This window comes from Pomacea canaliculata, linkage group LG2, assembly GCF_003073045.1.
Source record: "Pomacea canaliculata isolate SZHN2017 linkage group LG2, ASM307304v1, whole genome shotgun sequence".
In the NCBI taxonomy this organism is placed as follows: Eukaryota; Metazoa; Mollusca; class Gastropoda; order Architaenioglossa; family Ampullariidae; genus Pomacea; species Pomacea canaliculata.
Genome location: NC_037591.1, coordinates 24,495,237 through 24,511,319, shown reverse-complemented (window position 1 = coordinate 24,511,319; position 16,083 = coordinate 24,495,237). Strand labels below are relative to the sequence as shown.

At 41.6% G+C, this 16,083-nt stretch overlaps 1 protein-coding gene across 2 annotated transcripts; it reads left to right on the top strand.

Annotated features, from left to right (window-relative positions):
* The first annotated feature begins 1,148 nt into the window (after window positions 1-1,148).
* LOC112556180 (RING finger protein nhl-1-like) lies at window positions 1,149-16,083 on the top strand. Of its 2 annotated transcripts, none has more exons than XM_025224947.1 (3): window positions 1,149-1,487; window positions 3,747-4,330; window positions 4,872-6,427. In XM_025224947.1, exons 2-3 carry the CDS (start codon window positions 3,815-3,817, stop codon window positions 5,877-5,879), a joined length of 1,524 nt encoding a protein of 507 aa, XP_025080732.1. In that variant the 5' UTR covers window positions 1,149-1,487; window positions 3,747-3,814; the 3' UTR covers window positions 5,880-6,427. The 2 variants fall into 2 exon arrangements, with proteins under 2 accessions (XP_025080732.1, XP_025080731.1); XM_025224946.1 differs by lacking the exons at window positions 1,149-1,487; window positions 3,747-4,330; window positions 4,872-6,427 and adding exons at window positions 8,046-8,258; window positions 10,369-10,952; window positions 11,511-16,083.

Sequence of the window (16,083 nt, the reverse complement as noted above, 5' to 3'; positions counted from 1 at the left end):
CTCTCGAACGTTAGACCGTGAGTATATATTGTAGGGATTCGAAATTAGCCACGAGAAGAAGTTAGGTACGGAGAGATACTGAAGTGCTGAGGATTTTACTTGGTGTGGTCCCTCGCTTGGTGCATGGAGCGGATCCTAGCAACCAGTATCTCGTCGTCAGAGAAATGTCAGCTGAGGACGGACTGCTGTGGGCTGCTGACCATAGGAGTGTTGTGGGGAGGGGACGATGGAGGGCAGTGGTTATGTGTTGCCCTAGTCAGTGGTCTAGGAGAGGCTATCTTTTATTTTGTGTAGTTGAGCCTTTGTGCGGTGCTGGGCTGTGCAGGTACCGGGTGATTCGTTTTGTTTTTATTTTGTGGGGATATTTGTTTGCAAGTTAGTCAATGCTATTCACTGGAGCTTTTTTTCATCTCTTTCGTTTTCTTTTCTTTTGTCTTTCTTTCCTCTTTTTGAGTTGGTCGGTCGCATCTAGTGGCCACTAATAAACATGTATTTTGTACAGACCCTACGTTTGTGTGTTTATCTGTTCACTGAGGAGCGATTGGCTTCGTTGCTCACGTCGGGCGCGTGAGTGCTGGTCGTGTGTGACTGTGAATGTGTGACTGTGAATGTGTGACTGTGAGTGTGTGACTGTGAGTGTGTGACTGTGAGTGTGTGACTGTGAATGTGTGACTGTGAATGTGTGACTGTGAGTGTGTGTCTGTGAGAGCAAGTCCCGCAGAGAATGATCGCGCTACGCGACAGGTATACATGCGTATCACTCTACCATTTATTTTTGTACTTCCCCCTCCACACACACACCAGAGCGCGTGCGTACACCTACACATATACATCCTCACACACACTCACATACACACTGTGTACAAGTTGACCATCAGGTCTAATCTAATTGATGACAACGTATGGAGTTATGCAGGCTATGGTCATGGACTCTACTAACATGGTGTGCGGGAGGCGAATATAATGTGTATTAGACATCGCCTGCACTCATCCAAACTATTCTTCGTTTTTACTGTTTTTTCTTTCATATTCAACGCACACACACATATGCCCACATACATCCATGCACCACACTAGTATTAGGCCATCGGCCCCAGTCTGACAATATTTGAAAGGCCAAACCTGTGAATCTAACCACATGAGGTCACATTATTCATGAAGTATTTCCAGTTTCACACAAAAAAACACGGGGAAGGTGTCTGTCGAAATACCTAACATTGGGAATCTCCGGAGGAGAGGTCTAGTCATCTGAGTAGACTGAGACGGGGGGTCTCCCAGCACAATTTTAGTCACACAGAACACAGCATAGAGGTAGGAAGGTTGACCACTGGAGGTTTTCTGTCAACACTTGCTGTTTGACTGAAATGCCATTACAGTTTTATTAGCTCCAATCAATCCTGTTGTTTTCGTCTTTCCAGCCATCAGGTGTGTCAGCTAGCGAGCTTTCTGACAGACAAAAATGTGTTTTCTTCAGTAACCACGAAGAGGTATGTAAGATTTGTACATTTGTTTGTAATAGAGTGACAAAATTGAGAGAAAAAGAGATGGAATGAAGAGACAAGCAAACCTTTAACGTGAGCTTTCCCTCACAAGTACAGGAATCAGGGTCAAGCCAAAAGGTCGCGAGCCTTATTTATTTTGAGAGATGCGATGATTTCAGTATGAATGTAAACCTTTAGGACCACCAGTTACCTTTAGTGTGTTCATATTTGAAAAAAATAACTATAACAATGCAGAACAAATTCAAGTACGTGACGGGTGTCTTTAGTGCACGTTTAAAGGATTCAATAGTGGGCAGGTGGCGGATATGGAAAGGGACAGAGTTTCACTGTTTTGGTGCACAGTAACTAAAAATCATGTGGCCACATGTTCTGGTGACAGGAATAGCTATGATACGGTGGTCATGCAGAGAACTAAGTGGTCTTGCTGGGTTATAGCGGAAGAGAAGTTCAGAGAAATAATCAGGGCAGGTTCCAGCAAAGAAATTAAAACAGTATGGACAGCTTGATTGCCAGAACAGAAAGGGAAACCAGTGCAGAAAACGAAGGAGAGTATAGGCACACTGAATCACATCTCGAGTATAGGCACACTGAACAACATAAAGATAAGTTACAAGATAACAGCAGTGGACAGCGAGGTACATATAGACACACTCAACAACATAAAGATGAGGTGCAAGAGTAGACCATAAAGCAATGGATGAAGGTATAAAGGGATGTAGATGCTGTAAGCAGTGTAAGATGGAATCGTTACATGATGGTTAACATGACAGACAGTATTGCCAGAGAGTTAGCAGGTCATAAACAGGCCCCTACTCGACCAACAAGTACTGAAGTGAGCACGGAGGAATTCAGTTTTGGCCGAATAAACAAGGTGGATGACTTCACGCTTGGGAGCATTTAGTATCTAGCATTTAGACAGTCATCCCACACCTGCATCCATACCTCTCAGGTCGTCCACGCTCCGTCTTACCTCTCCGCAGCTCAACAGGAATACTGGGTACCATGGCGGGTGTTTGTTGGGGTGAACTTGGGTAGATACAGCAGGAACGTAAGCTTTCAGCACGGAGCGGAGGTCTGTTGCAAGCCTGTCAGCAAAGATTGATGGTCGGAGGGATAGTTCGGTTCCTAAGTGATTACGAAACATAGGCATGTCCATGTCACGGCTGACAGATCAAACCACACACAATAATGATGTGAATAGAGGGCATTTGATACAGTAACTACGAGTATGACATGATTAACAGGTCTGTGCACCACCCAATCCTGGATATGATTTTTACGTGAGGGGTCTTTTTAAACACATAAGATGAACTTCTTTGTGTGGCAACGAAAGTCTTGCATTAACAAATTCAAACGACGAGTTTACAAAAGGGAATCATCACACACATCAGTGCACAAAGCAATGACTCACGAGAGATGTTTTAAAGATCACAGCGATCCCACCTCCGCGACAGGCACTAGGGGAATGTCCGTATGCTGTAGTTACCTGGGGTCACATCAACACAGACACTCTCATCACCACGATATTTGAGCCATGTTCAGATCATTGTTACTGATGAACTAAGATGGGACTGAGTGCTGAGGCTTCGACAACCCCACAAGAATGACGAGCAGGGCGAGATGTTTGACCATCAACAAACACAGTCTGCATCCTATCAGTGAGACAGGAGTTGAACCACGTTAATGCCGGTCCAGAAATCCAGTAGAGGGTGTGTAGTCTATGAAGGAGCAGAGAGTCCATCATGTCCAATGCAGCAGACAGGTGCAGAAACATCACCACTGTCGAGGGCAGATAAAATCTTTGTGGTTAATTTGATCAGACTAAAATCCGTATTTAGCCTGTCCTCCTTTCTGATCCATTTCCTCCTCATCATTATCGTCATCCTTGAAAAAATAATCTTGTAATTAGTTAATCATACACTAATTGTCTGTTTGATAATTGTTCATTTGGCATTGACATTTTTATTTGTTCGCCTGTTTGAGGAGTACAGAGAACACAACACAAACCATTTCATCATAAAAAGTTTGAATGATTGTACAATAACAAAACTTTTATACAAGAGCTGTAACTCTTACTATTACTAATGGTATAAGTATAACAAAAAGGTTCTTTGATCGCAGATACGCTTGAGGAGAATTCAAATAAGATTAACTCTCTCCTGTCAGTTTATTTCTTTTTCTCCATTCATACAATTTCCAGTATAACATTTTTACAACACTCCTATTGTAATGATTTTATTTCAGGGACTGTTTGAGAATGAAGTAGAACTTTATACTTTCCTAAATATCGAAACAAAAATTCCACATCAAATATGGCTGCTACGCAGGATAACATGACATGTGCAGTCTGCAGAGAAGTTTACAGGTCACCGAGGTTTCTGCCCTGTTATCACACCTTCTGTCTAGAGTGTCTAGAGGAGCTGGCAAAGAGACATGGAGACACCATCCCGTGTCCTACCTGTAGAGCTCCTGCTACTGTACCGCCAGGTGGTGTGTGTGATCTACAAGTCAACTTCTACTTCACGGAGGAAGCTCTGGAGCAGGCGCGTAGTGAGAAAAGTCTGTCCATGTGTCCTGTACACACACAGAAGCGTCTTGTATTGTATTGTACACAGTGTCACCAAGCCATCTGTATCAGATGTAAGCTCACCAAACACGAGGGGCACGTTACTGAAGATCTGGCAGACGTCGTCGCTCGCTGTAAACAAACGATTGAACATGAACTGGATCGTCTTGGTAATTTCATTGGTATTCTAGAATGGAAAACACAATGTTTTAGAGAAAACAAGAAGTATTTAGAAGAAAAACAAGTTGCATTAACGAAGCAGGTAGGTCACTGATATATGACATAAAATCTGTTTGTGTATCGCAATGTGTGCATGACCATTGTTTCTGTTGTCTTCTTTTGCGTCAGTGTTTGCATTTCTTTTCTCTAAGGTCTTAATAATAACATTAAGAGCTCTTATAAAAGGTTTTGGTTGTGATGAATAAATAAAAAATCAGTGCACAGTGCTTTTTACAGTTTTCGGGGATTTCGAGAAAGCAAATAGTCAAGTGTTTAGCTAAAACAGTCAACGCCGGACCTAGATGGGCGTTGGTTCGATACCTGTGTAGGCAGACTTCTCACAGTCGGGGTTATGGGTACCTGACCCCACAAAGGATTTGGAATGATAAAGATAAAGCAGCGCGAGTTGGAGCAGATAGGAACCTCCCCCCCCCACCACCACAACCCCGTGAAAAACGCTGGCTACAGAGAAGATGAAGCAGTAAAACCTCCACATCCAACCCCTAAAGTAACATATTTACGGCTTAGGGAGAGTAAATTTCAAATACCGAAAAAGGATTCACCATGAAGTTGTTTTCTGTCAGATTCAAGTCCGGCATGACGCCATTGTGGCTATGGCAGGAAGATATCGTGACCAAGCGATGAGAAATCTTCAGGAAATGTCAGAGAGTCTGAGGAGAGAGTTTACCGCCATGACACAGCCAGTAACAGACGAGGTGAACTCCATTTCCAAACTTCAGGAACGAGCTGTACGGGCGGTGCGTTCAGCCTGTGACACGGAGGTCCTGGAGATGGAGAGAGAGATGACACGGGGAGAAGGAATCGCCGAGCGGATTACAGAAGTAATTGATAGGTGGCCTTCTATGACTCATCTTCCTGGACTCCATGGCGATTTCACTAACGACATTGAAAACTGCGTCATGATGTACATAGGATCGCCAGTGAAGCTGACAAAACAGATTGGAGATAGTTACAGATTGATTACCGATATTAGATGCGGAGATGGAGAATGTCGTGAGGTGCACGCTTTGCGGCAAAAGGAGGATAGAAGTATCGAGGTATTTTATGGGGGAACAGGAGGTGACTTCTCCAAAGAGAGGTCAGGGATTTTCATGGGCTTTTATCATGAAAGAGCTGTTGCTGAGCATAAGTACGGAAAAAGAGTATCACCCATTACCCGAAAAGATCTCATATTGGAATGCGAAGGACAAGAGAAGAGAATTCTCGCTTCAAAGGATGCCGGCATGTATTGTATAAATCAGAACTGTACGACAGGTGAGTGTTTTATAAGTTTAATTAAGTTGAAACAAACAGACGAGAAGGAGACATGGTGTTTCGGTTCTCCTTTAATCCATCCAGAAGTAAACAGGATACAGAACTTTGATGCTGACAAAGACGGGATGTTGTTTGCTGTGGTAGACGAAGATAAAGATGAAACTTCAAATGATGAATCATGTGGGAGAGATGAAGAGAACACGTGCAAAGAAAGGTCCGGTCGTGTTGTACGTGTTTATTCCAATCAATTTAACAAACCTATAGCCATCTACACACCACCAGTACAACCGTTTTTCCCAACAGACGTCGATAGATAGTTTTTAGATTGTGAGAAAATCCAGTGTCACCAGGTCACATCATGTCAGAGTTGCGTTGCAGGTCTCAGCTTAGCTTTTGTTTATTTAACCAGCAGTGAAAGAATGAAAGTCTGATAAGATTCTTGGATTTGTGATGAATGAAAACAGGGATAGATGAAGTTATCGTATTAATTACATTAATGATTTTTTGGAAAAAGAAATCTTTTACATGATTTCTTATTACTGGCTTTGGCAGACTGATACACATGTTCTGTACCTGCACCAGAACTCACATTTTGAGTTAGTGTGGATTTGATTAAACAGTCGAGCTGTCTTGTCAGCATTAACAAATAAATGAGTGTATGTATTTTGTCATAGAATATGTCATTTTGTACTGGCAGATTGCATTGGTTATAAGTACTTTTTACACTAATATGTCAGTTTCTATACAAATGAATAGATGGAGTGGTGTGATGCTCATCTCTTTCAAAATATTTTGCTAATTTTCACGAAGACTGTGTAAAATAGTGATCAGTGAGTGAAATGAACTGGACTGTTTATTTGATGGGTCAACGACCGTTCAAAGTGGGGTGAAATATTGTTACATGATCATCAATTGAAAAAAAACCATACATAAAAAATGAGATGGTTTTTTTTTTTCGCGTGTCTTGCTGCAGAGGTGGTGGAGTGCAAGGGTCAGGAGGATGCCCGGCGGTAGTGTAGCTGGTTGTATCTTTTGTGTGGGTGCCGCGCATCTTGGTGGAGACTATTTAGAAGCAAGAGACCGGTATGTAGTGAGATGTAGATTATGGGCTCTGGAGACTGGATGGTTGCACACCTGGCAGGGTCAGTATTGCTGGTCTTAAATAGTAATAAGGATGAGAATATAGAAGTGTGGGAAAAGTAGAAGTTTTTTTTTTTTTTCTCTCGAACGTTAGACCGTGAGTATATATTGTAGGGATTCGAAATTAGCCACGAGAAGAAGTTAGGTACGGAGAGATACTGAAGTGCTGAGATTTTACTTGGTGTGGTCCCTCGCTTGGTGCATGGAGCGGATCCTAGCAACCAGTATCTCGTCGTCAGAGAAATGTCAGCTGAGGACGGACTGCTGGGCTGCTGACCATAGGAGTGTTGTGGGAGGGGACGATGGAGGGCAGTGGTTATGTGTTGCCCTAGTCAGTGTCTAGGAGAGGCTATCTTTTATTTTGTGTAGTTGAGCCTTTGTGCGGTGCTGGGCTGTGCAGGTACCGGGTGATTCGTTTTGTTTTTATTTTGTGGGGATATTTGTTTGCAAGTTAGTCAATGCTATTCACTGGAGCTTTTTTTCATCTCTTTCGTTTTCTTTTCTTTTGTCTTTCTTTCCTCTTTTTGAGTTGGTCGGTCGCATCTAGTGGCCACTAATAAACATGTATTTTGTACAGACCCTACGTTTGTGTGTTTATCTGTTCACTGAGGAGCGATTGGCTTCGTTGCTCACGTCGGGCGCGTGTGACTGTGAGTGTGTGACTGTGAATGTGTGACTGTGAATGTGTGACTGTGAGTGTGTGACTGTGAGTGTGTGACTGTGAGTGTGTGACTGTGAATGTGTGACTGTGAATGTGTGACTGTGAGTGTGTGTCTGTGAGAGCAAGTCCCGCAGAGAATGATCGCGCTACGCGACAGGTATACATGCGTGTCACTCTACCATTTATTTTTGTACCTCCCCGTCCACACACACACCAGAGCGCGTGAGTACACCTACACATATACATCCTCACACACACTCACATACACACTGTGTACGAGTTGACCATCAGGTCTAATCTAATTGATGACAACGTATGGAGTTATGCAGGCTGTGGTCATGGACTCTACTAACATGGTGTGCGGGAGGCGAATATAATGTGTATTAGACATCGCCTGCACTCATCCAAACTATTCTTCGTTTTTACTGTTTTTTCTTTCATATTCAACGCACACACACATACGCGCAGATACATCCATGCACCACACTAGTATTAGGCCATCCGCCCCAGTCTGACAATATTTGAAAGGCCAAACCTGTGAATCTAACCACATGAGGTCACATTATTCATGAAGTATTTCCAGTTTCACACAATAAAACACGGGAAGGTTCTGTCGAAATACCTAACATTGGAATCTCCGAGGAGAGTCTAGTCATCTGAGTAGACTGAGACGGGGGGTCTCCCAGCACAATTTTAGTCACACAGAACACAGCATAGAGGTAGGAAGGTTGATCACTGGAGGTTTTCTGTCAACACTTGCTGTTTGACTGAAATGCCATTACAGTTTTATTAGCTCCAATCAATCCTGTTGTTTCCGTCTTTCCAGCCATCAGGTGTGTCAGCTAGCGAGCTTTATGACAGACAAAAATGTGTTTTCTTCAGTAACCACGAAGAGGTATGTAAGATTTATACACTTGTTTGTAATAGAGTGACAAAACTGAGAGAAAAAGAGATGGAATGAAAAGACAAGCAAACCTTTAACGCGAGCTTTCCCTCACAAGTACAGGAATCGGGGTCAAACCAAAAGGTCGCGAGCCTTATTTATTTTGAGAGAGGCCATGATTTCAGTATGAATGTAAACCTTTCGGACCACCAGTTACCTTTAGTGTGTTCATATTTGAAAAAAATAACTATAACAATGCAGAACAAGTTCAAGTACGTGACGGGTGTCGAACACAGATCCTATGACATTGATACCTGGTAGTCATTTGTTGGAGTTCTGTGTTTGGGGGGACTAGCATTGTGTAGACTGTTGTTGGGAGTGGTGTTCAAGGAAGAGGTGTGTCCTAAGTGCAAATTAAAAGGATTCAGACAGAGATCTTAGTGGTCTTGCTTGGATGTAGCGGAAAAGAAGTTCAGAGAAATAATCAGGGCAGGTGCCAGCAAAGAAATTAAAACAGCACGGACAGTTTGATTGCGAGAACAGACTGGAAGCCAGTGCAGAAAACGGATGAAGGTATAAAGGGATGTAGATACTATAAACAGTGTAAGATGGAATCGTTACATGATGGTTAACATGACAGACAGTATTGCCAGAGAGTTAGCAGGTCATAAACAGGCCCCTACTCGACCAACAAGTACTGAAGTGAGCACGGAGGAATTCAGTTTTGGCCGAATAAACAAGGTGGATGACTTCACGCTTGGGAGCATTTAGCATCTAGCATTTAGACAGTCATAGCACACCTGCATCCATACCTCTCAGGTCGTCCACGCTCCGCCTTACCTCTCCGCAGCTCAACAGGAATACTGGGTACCATGGCGGGTGTTTGTTGGGGTGAACTTGGGTAGATACAGCAGGAACGTAAGCTTTCAGCACGGAGCGGAGGACGGTTGCAAGCCTGTCAGCAAAGATTGATGGTCGGAGGGATAGTTCGGTTCCTAAGTGATTACGAAACATAGACATGTCCATGTCACGGCTGACAGATCAAACAACACACAATAATGATGTGAATAGAGGGCATTTGAGACAGTAACTACGAGTATGGCATGATCAACAGGTCTGTGCACCTGGATATGATTTTTACGTGAGGGGTCTTTTTAAACACATAAGATGAACTTCTTTGTGTGGCAACGAAAGTCTTGGATTAACAAATTCAAACGACGAGTTTACAAAAGGGAGATCAGCGCACAAAGCAAGGTGACTCACGAGAGATGTTTTAAAGATCACAGCGATCCCACCTGCGTGACAGGCACTAGGGGAATGTCCGTATACTGTAGTTACCTGGGGTCACATCAACACAGACACTCTCATCACCACGATATTTGAGCCACGTTTCAGCTAATAACATAATGTTCAGATCATTGTCACTGATAAACTAAGATGGGACTGAGTGCTGAGCCTTAGACAACCCCACAAGAATGACGAGCAGGGCGAGATGTTTGACCATCAACAAAAACAGTCTGCATCCTGTCAGTGAGACAGGAGTTGAACCACGTTAGTGCTGGTCCAGAAATCCCGTAGAGGGTGTGTAGTCTATGAAGGAGCAGAGAGTGGTCCATCATGTCCAATGCAGCAGACAGGTGCAGAAACATCACCACTGTCGAGGGCAGATAAAATGTTTGTGGTTAATATGATCAGACTATAATGCGTATTTAGCCTGTCCTCCTTTCTGCTCCATTTCCTCCTCATCATTATCGTCATCCTTGAAAAAATAATCTTGTAATTAGTTAATCATACACTAATTGTCTGTTTGATAATTGTTCATTTGGCATTGACATTTTTATTTGTTCGCCTGTTTGAGGAGTACAGCGAACACAACACAAACCATTTCATCATAAAAAGTTTGAATGATTGTACAACAACATAAGACTTTTACACAAGAACAGTAACTCCTACTATTACTAATGGTATAAGTATAACAAAAAAGGTTCTTTGATGACAGATACTCTTGAGGAGAATTCAAATAAGATTAACTCTCTCCTGTCAGTTTATTTCTTTTTCTCCATTCATACAATTTCCAGTATAACATTTTTACAACGCTCTTATTGTAATGATTTTATTTCAGGGATTGTTTGAGAATGAAGTAGAAGTTTATACTTTCCCAAACATCGGAACAAAGATTCCTCATCAAACATGGCTGCTACGCAGGATAACATGACGTGTGCAGTCTGCAGAGAAGTTTACAGGTCACCGAGGTTTCTGCCCTGTTATCACACCTTCTGTCTAGAGTGTCTAGAGGAGCTGGCAAAGAGACATGGAGACACCATCCCGTGTCCTACCTGTAGAGCTCCTGCTACTGTACCGCCAGGTGGTGTGTGTGATCTACAAGTCAACTTCTACTTCACGGAAGAAGCTCTGGAGCAGGCACGTAGTGAGAAAAGTCTGTCCATGTGTCCTGTACACGCACAGAAGTGTCTTGTATTTTACTGTACACAGTGTCACCAAGCCATCTGTATAAGATGTAAGCTGACCAAACATGATGGACACGTTACAGAAGATCTGGCAGACGCCGTCACTCGCTGTAAACAAACGATTGAACATGAACTGGATCGTCTTGGTAATCTCATTGGTATTCTAGAATGGAAAACACAATGTTTTAAAGAAAACAAGAAGTATTTAGAAGAAAAACAAGTTGCATTAACGAAGCAGGTAGGTCACTGATATATGACAGAAAATCCGTAATCTGTTTGTGTATGGCAGTGTGTGCATGACCATTATTTCTGTTGTCTTCCTTTGCCTCAGTGTTTGCATTTCTTTTCTCTAAAGTCTTAATATATAACATTAAGAGCCTCTTATAAAAGGTTTTGTTTGTGATGAATAAAATAAAAAATCAGTGCACAGTGCTTTTTACAGTTTTTATGAGGATTTCGAGAAAGCAAATAGTCAAGTGTTTAGCTAAAACAGTCAACGTCGGACTTAGATGGGCGTTGGTTCGATACCTGTGTAGGCAGACTTCTCACAGTCGGGGATATGGGTACCTGACCCCACAAAGGATTTGGAATGATAAAGATAAAGCAGCGCGAGTTGGAGCAGATAGGAACCTCCCCCCACCACCACCACAACCACCACCCCGTGAAAACGCTGGCTACAGAAAAGATGAAGCAGTAAAACCTCCCCATCCAACCCCTAAAGTAACATATTTACGGCTTAGGGAGAGTAAATTTCAAATACCGAAAAAAGATTAACTATGAAGTTGTTTTCTGTTAGATTCAAGTCCGGCATGACGCCATTGTCGCTATGGCAGGAAGATATCGTGACCAGGCGATGAGAAATCTTCAGGAAATGTCAGAGAGTCTGAGGAGAGAGTTTACCGCCATGACACAGCCAGTCACAGACGAGGTGAACTCCATTTCCAAACTTCAGGAACGAGCTCGACGGGCGGTGCGTTCAGCCTGTGACACGGAGGTCCTGGAGATGGAGAGAGAGATGACACGGGGAGAAGGAATCGCCGAGCGGTTGACAGAAGTAATTGATAGGTGGCCTTCTATGACTTATGTTCCTGGACTCCATGGCGATTTCACTAACGACATTGAAAACTGCGTCATGATGTACATAGGATCGCCAGTGAAGCTGACAAAACAGATTCAGAATAGTTACAAATTGATTACCGATATTAGATGCGGAGATGGAGAATGTCGTGAGGTGCACGCTTTGCGGCAAAAGGAGGATAAACGTATCCAGGTATTTTATGGGGGAACGGGAGGTGACTTCTCCAAAGAGAGGTCAGGGATTTTCATGAGATACAGGCAAAGTGTTGTTGCTGAGCATGAGTACGGAAAAAGAGTATCACCCATCACACGAAAAGATCACATATTGGAATGGGAAGGACAAGAGAAGAGAGTTCTTGCTTCAAAGAATGCCGGCATGTATTGTATAAATCAGAACTGTACCACAGGTGAGTGTTTTATAAGTTCAGTTAAGTTAGAACAAACAGACGAGAAGGAAACATGGTGTTTCGGTTCTCCTTTAATCTATCCAGAAGTAAACAGGATACATAACTTTGATGCTGACAAAGACGGGATGTTGTTTGCTGTGGTAGACGAAGATAAAGATGAAACTTCAAATGATGAATCAATTATAAGAGATGAAGAGAACACGTGCAAAGAAAGGTCCCGTCGTGTTGTACGTGTTTATTCCAATAAATGTAACAAATCTGTAGCCACCTACACACCACCAGTACAACCGTTTTTCCCAACAGACGTGTGCTTTTGGGGCAAAAAGTTGGTGATATCTGATTGGATGAACGACTGTGTACACGTTACACAGGTAGATAACAATGAGATCACATTTGTCGACTACCTGCCAGGTGACATAGTGCGGCCAACAGCTTTAAATGTTGATGTTGACGGCAAACTGCTCATTGGGTGTGGCGATGGCTTGTTTCTACGAGGTCTCCTTACCGCTTCTTGTTATGAAATGTAGAAGGTGTATCCCAATTACATATTTTATTTGAAATCAGCTTCTGCTGTGTGCAAAGATTTGTTTTACACATTTTCTTAAACAGTTGTGTTTAACCAGTTTCTTTTTTCTTCATCCACACTAATAAGAGGTTGTATATTCTGATTGCTAGTGTACTGAAGAGAAGGTTGGTGCCTTTATGCTTGCTACCATTGATGACATTGATGAGATGGTAAGCAGACATACACTCGTAGTCTGTGTTGTAGCGGCTTTGTGCTAAACACGGCAAAACACCATCGTCGACATTAAGTTATGTTTATTCACTTGCCTTATTTGTCTATAACGAGCTTTGTACCCTGTCAATGTTTAAAATGTGAATAAAATAATCCCAGAGATATATTTTAGATTGTGGCAAACGCAATGTTACCAGGTCACATTATATCTGCAGCTGTCAGCTTTGCTTTTGTCTTTTTAACCAGCAGTAAAAGAATGAAAGTCTGATAAGATTATTGGATTTGTGATGTATGAAACCAGTGATAGATGAAGTTATCGTATTAATTACATTAATTTTTGGGGGATAAAAAATATTTTTACATTATTTCTTATTACTAGCACTAGCAGACTGATACACATGTTCTGTACCTGCACCAGAACTCACATTTTGAGTTAGTGTGTATTTGATTAAACAGTCGAGCTGTCTTGTCAACATTGATAAATAAATGAGTGAATGTATTTTGTCACAGAATATGTCATTTCGTACTGGTAGATTGCATTGGTTATGAGTACTTTTTACAGTTATATATGTTAGTTTCATAACCGATGATTATATGGAGTGGTGTGATGCCCATTTCTTTCAAAATATTGTGCAAAGTTTTACGAAGACTGTGTAAAATAGTGATTAGTGAGTGAAATGAACTGGACTGTTTATTTGATGGATCAACGACCCGTTGAAAGTGAGGTGAAATATTGTTACATGATCATCAATCGAAAGAAAACATAAACATGCATAAACAATGAGATGGGTTTTGTCACGTGTCGCTTGCTGCAGGGGTGGTGGAGGTGCGAGGGCCAGGAGGATAGTGTTATCTGTTCTATGTGGGGGAGAGGGCTGGGTGTCGGGGGAGACTAGTAAGTAAGTAAAAGATCCGCTTTGTAGTGAGATGTAGGGCTGTGGGAGATTGGATGGGCGCACACCTGGCAGGGTCAGTATTTCTGGTCTTGCAGAGTTATAAGGATGAGGAATCTAGAAGTGTGGGAGAGATGGAAGTTTTTATTCACTCGAACGTTATACCGTGAGTAGATATTGTAGGGATTCGACATTAACAAGAGCTTAGGTACGGAGAGATACTGGCGTGCCGAGGATGTTACTTGGTGTGGTCCCTCGCTTGGTGCATGGGACGGATCCTATCAACCTGTACCTCGTATTCCATTCGTGGGATCGTCAGTGAACTGTCAGCTGAGGACGGACTATACTTACACCAGACTGCTGTGAGCTGCTGACCATGCTGAAGTTGGGGAAAGGGGAGGATGGACGGCGGTGGTTTTGTTTAGCACCGTGTTGCTCTTGGCAGTGGTCTGAGATGAGGCTATCTTTTGTTGTGTGTAGTCGAATCTTTGTGTGGTAGTACCGGATGATTCGTTCTGTTTATTTTATAAGGATATTTGTTTGTATGTTTGTCAATGCTATTCATTGGCGCTTTTTTCTGTTTCGTTTTAATTTCTTTGTGACTTTCTAATAAACATATATTTTGTGTGTGTTTATCTGTTCACTGAGGAGCGGTTGGCTTCGTTTTAGGTTATATATATAGGATGGATTTTGTGTCGAAAGAAAACAACAGAACCTTTTCTGCTGCGTCTGTGAAAAAATAATTTTAAGTTGTTGTGTCTTTAAAATGACAAATATAAATTTACTACTTTTACAAAGACATTACATGTAAAGAAGTATTTTTAGTGTAGACACAATATTCTTTTAGTATGTCCTAGATGCAAAATTATTCGTAAGGTGGAATTACTTGCAAATTTGTTGCTATAACAGATCTGATGTGTTTTCTTTTATTTGAGAACAAATTTGGCAATGGGAAAAACATTTGTAAGTTTTGTTTTTGACATATCATGCAAACGTTTGCGTGTGCCACTTCTTTGTTTGTGTGTACCTGCGCTCGTTACATTTTTTTTAATGTCGTTCATTGTTAGCTCGTGTTGCCAGTCCATGAACAGTGGAACAAAGTGAATGCCATGTGACTTCGAAAAATCCGTAAATAATGTCATTTCTTGATGAAACTCTTCGATGACTCATTCTCTTCAGTATGACTCCAAACGTACCTACAGACACAATTTGGGAAAGCAGGAATAAGTCCATGTAGTTCACTTTCAAAAATCTAAATAAAGAAATAGAATTTTGTGAACACTGGCTTCTACACCAGCATCTTACTGTATCTTATGTTCATAGTGAAATTTTAAAAATGTGAAAGAAAATTGTTACATTAACTAATAGACTTGGTTTGTGTTTGTTTACACTCTGCACCATGTTATCTTCGATAAACAAGAAATTGTTGTAAGTAAGCGACTGTATCACAATTTACATATGTCTGAAAGTCCTCGTCACACAAGGATGACTATACAGTGTAATCGTAATCAGCGTGGTGGTTTTTTTCCCAGACCAAATAGTGTGTACATATTTTATATATGCTGTTGTGTGCAAACTGTATTTGAAATCAGCTGCTGCTGTGTGCAGATTTTGTTTGCACATTTTTTCAATTGCATTTAACCAGATCTTGTTTGTTCTTTGTCTTGTTGGTATTTTGTTTGTTTGTTTGTTTTTTCATCCATGCCGTTTGCAGTAGTTGATGACATGCTGACGCAGTATGAGAAACTTGGCTGCAATATGTCTCTAAATGTTCACTTCCTTCATTCCTATCTGGATTTCTTTTCTGACAACTGTGGTATGGTTAGTGATGATTTTTTTTAATCAAGATATTGCAGCAATGCAAAAAAGATAGCAGAGAAAATTGTCCACTACCATGCTGGCTGACTACTGCTGGACACTACCCAGAGATGCTCCCGAACATCTGTACAAGAGACAGGCAAAGAAATGTAAGATGTAGGCTATGACGATGTTTTACAGGTGTTAAACAGGTCAGTTACTATAAACATGAATTTCTTGATGTACACAATAATCATTGCAGATTACAAAAAAAAAACTACAGCGAATTTTACATTTTAATTGTCATATTCGTATCGAGCACATAAAAGTTGATAAGAAATGACTAATTTCATTTCAGTTACAAGATTTTTGTAAACAGTTGTTGACCAGTGTTACCTGTCTTTAGCTGGTGTTGTTAATGTATGTGCTTAAGATGTGAATAAAATAATCCCTGTAATC

Coding starts and splice junctions, on each gene's coding strand:
- LOC112556180 (XM_025224946.1), top strand. CDS start 10,437: ATGGCTGCTACGCAGGATAACATGACGTGTGCAGTCTGCAGAGAAGTT. Junction 10,953..11,510: donor AAGTTGCATTAACGAAGCAG/GTAGGTCACTGA, acceptor GTTTTCTGTTAG/ATTCAAGTCCGGCATGACGC.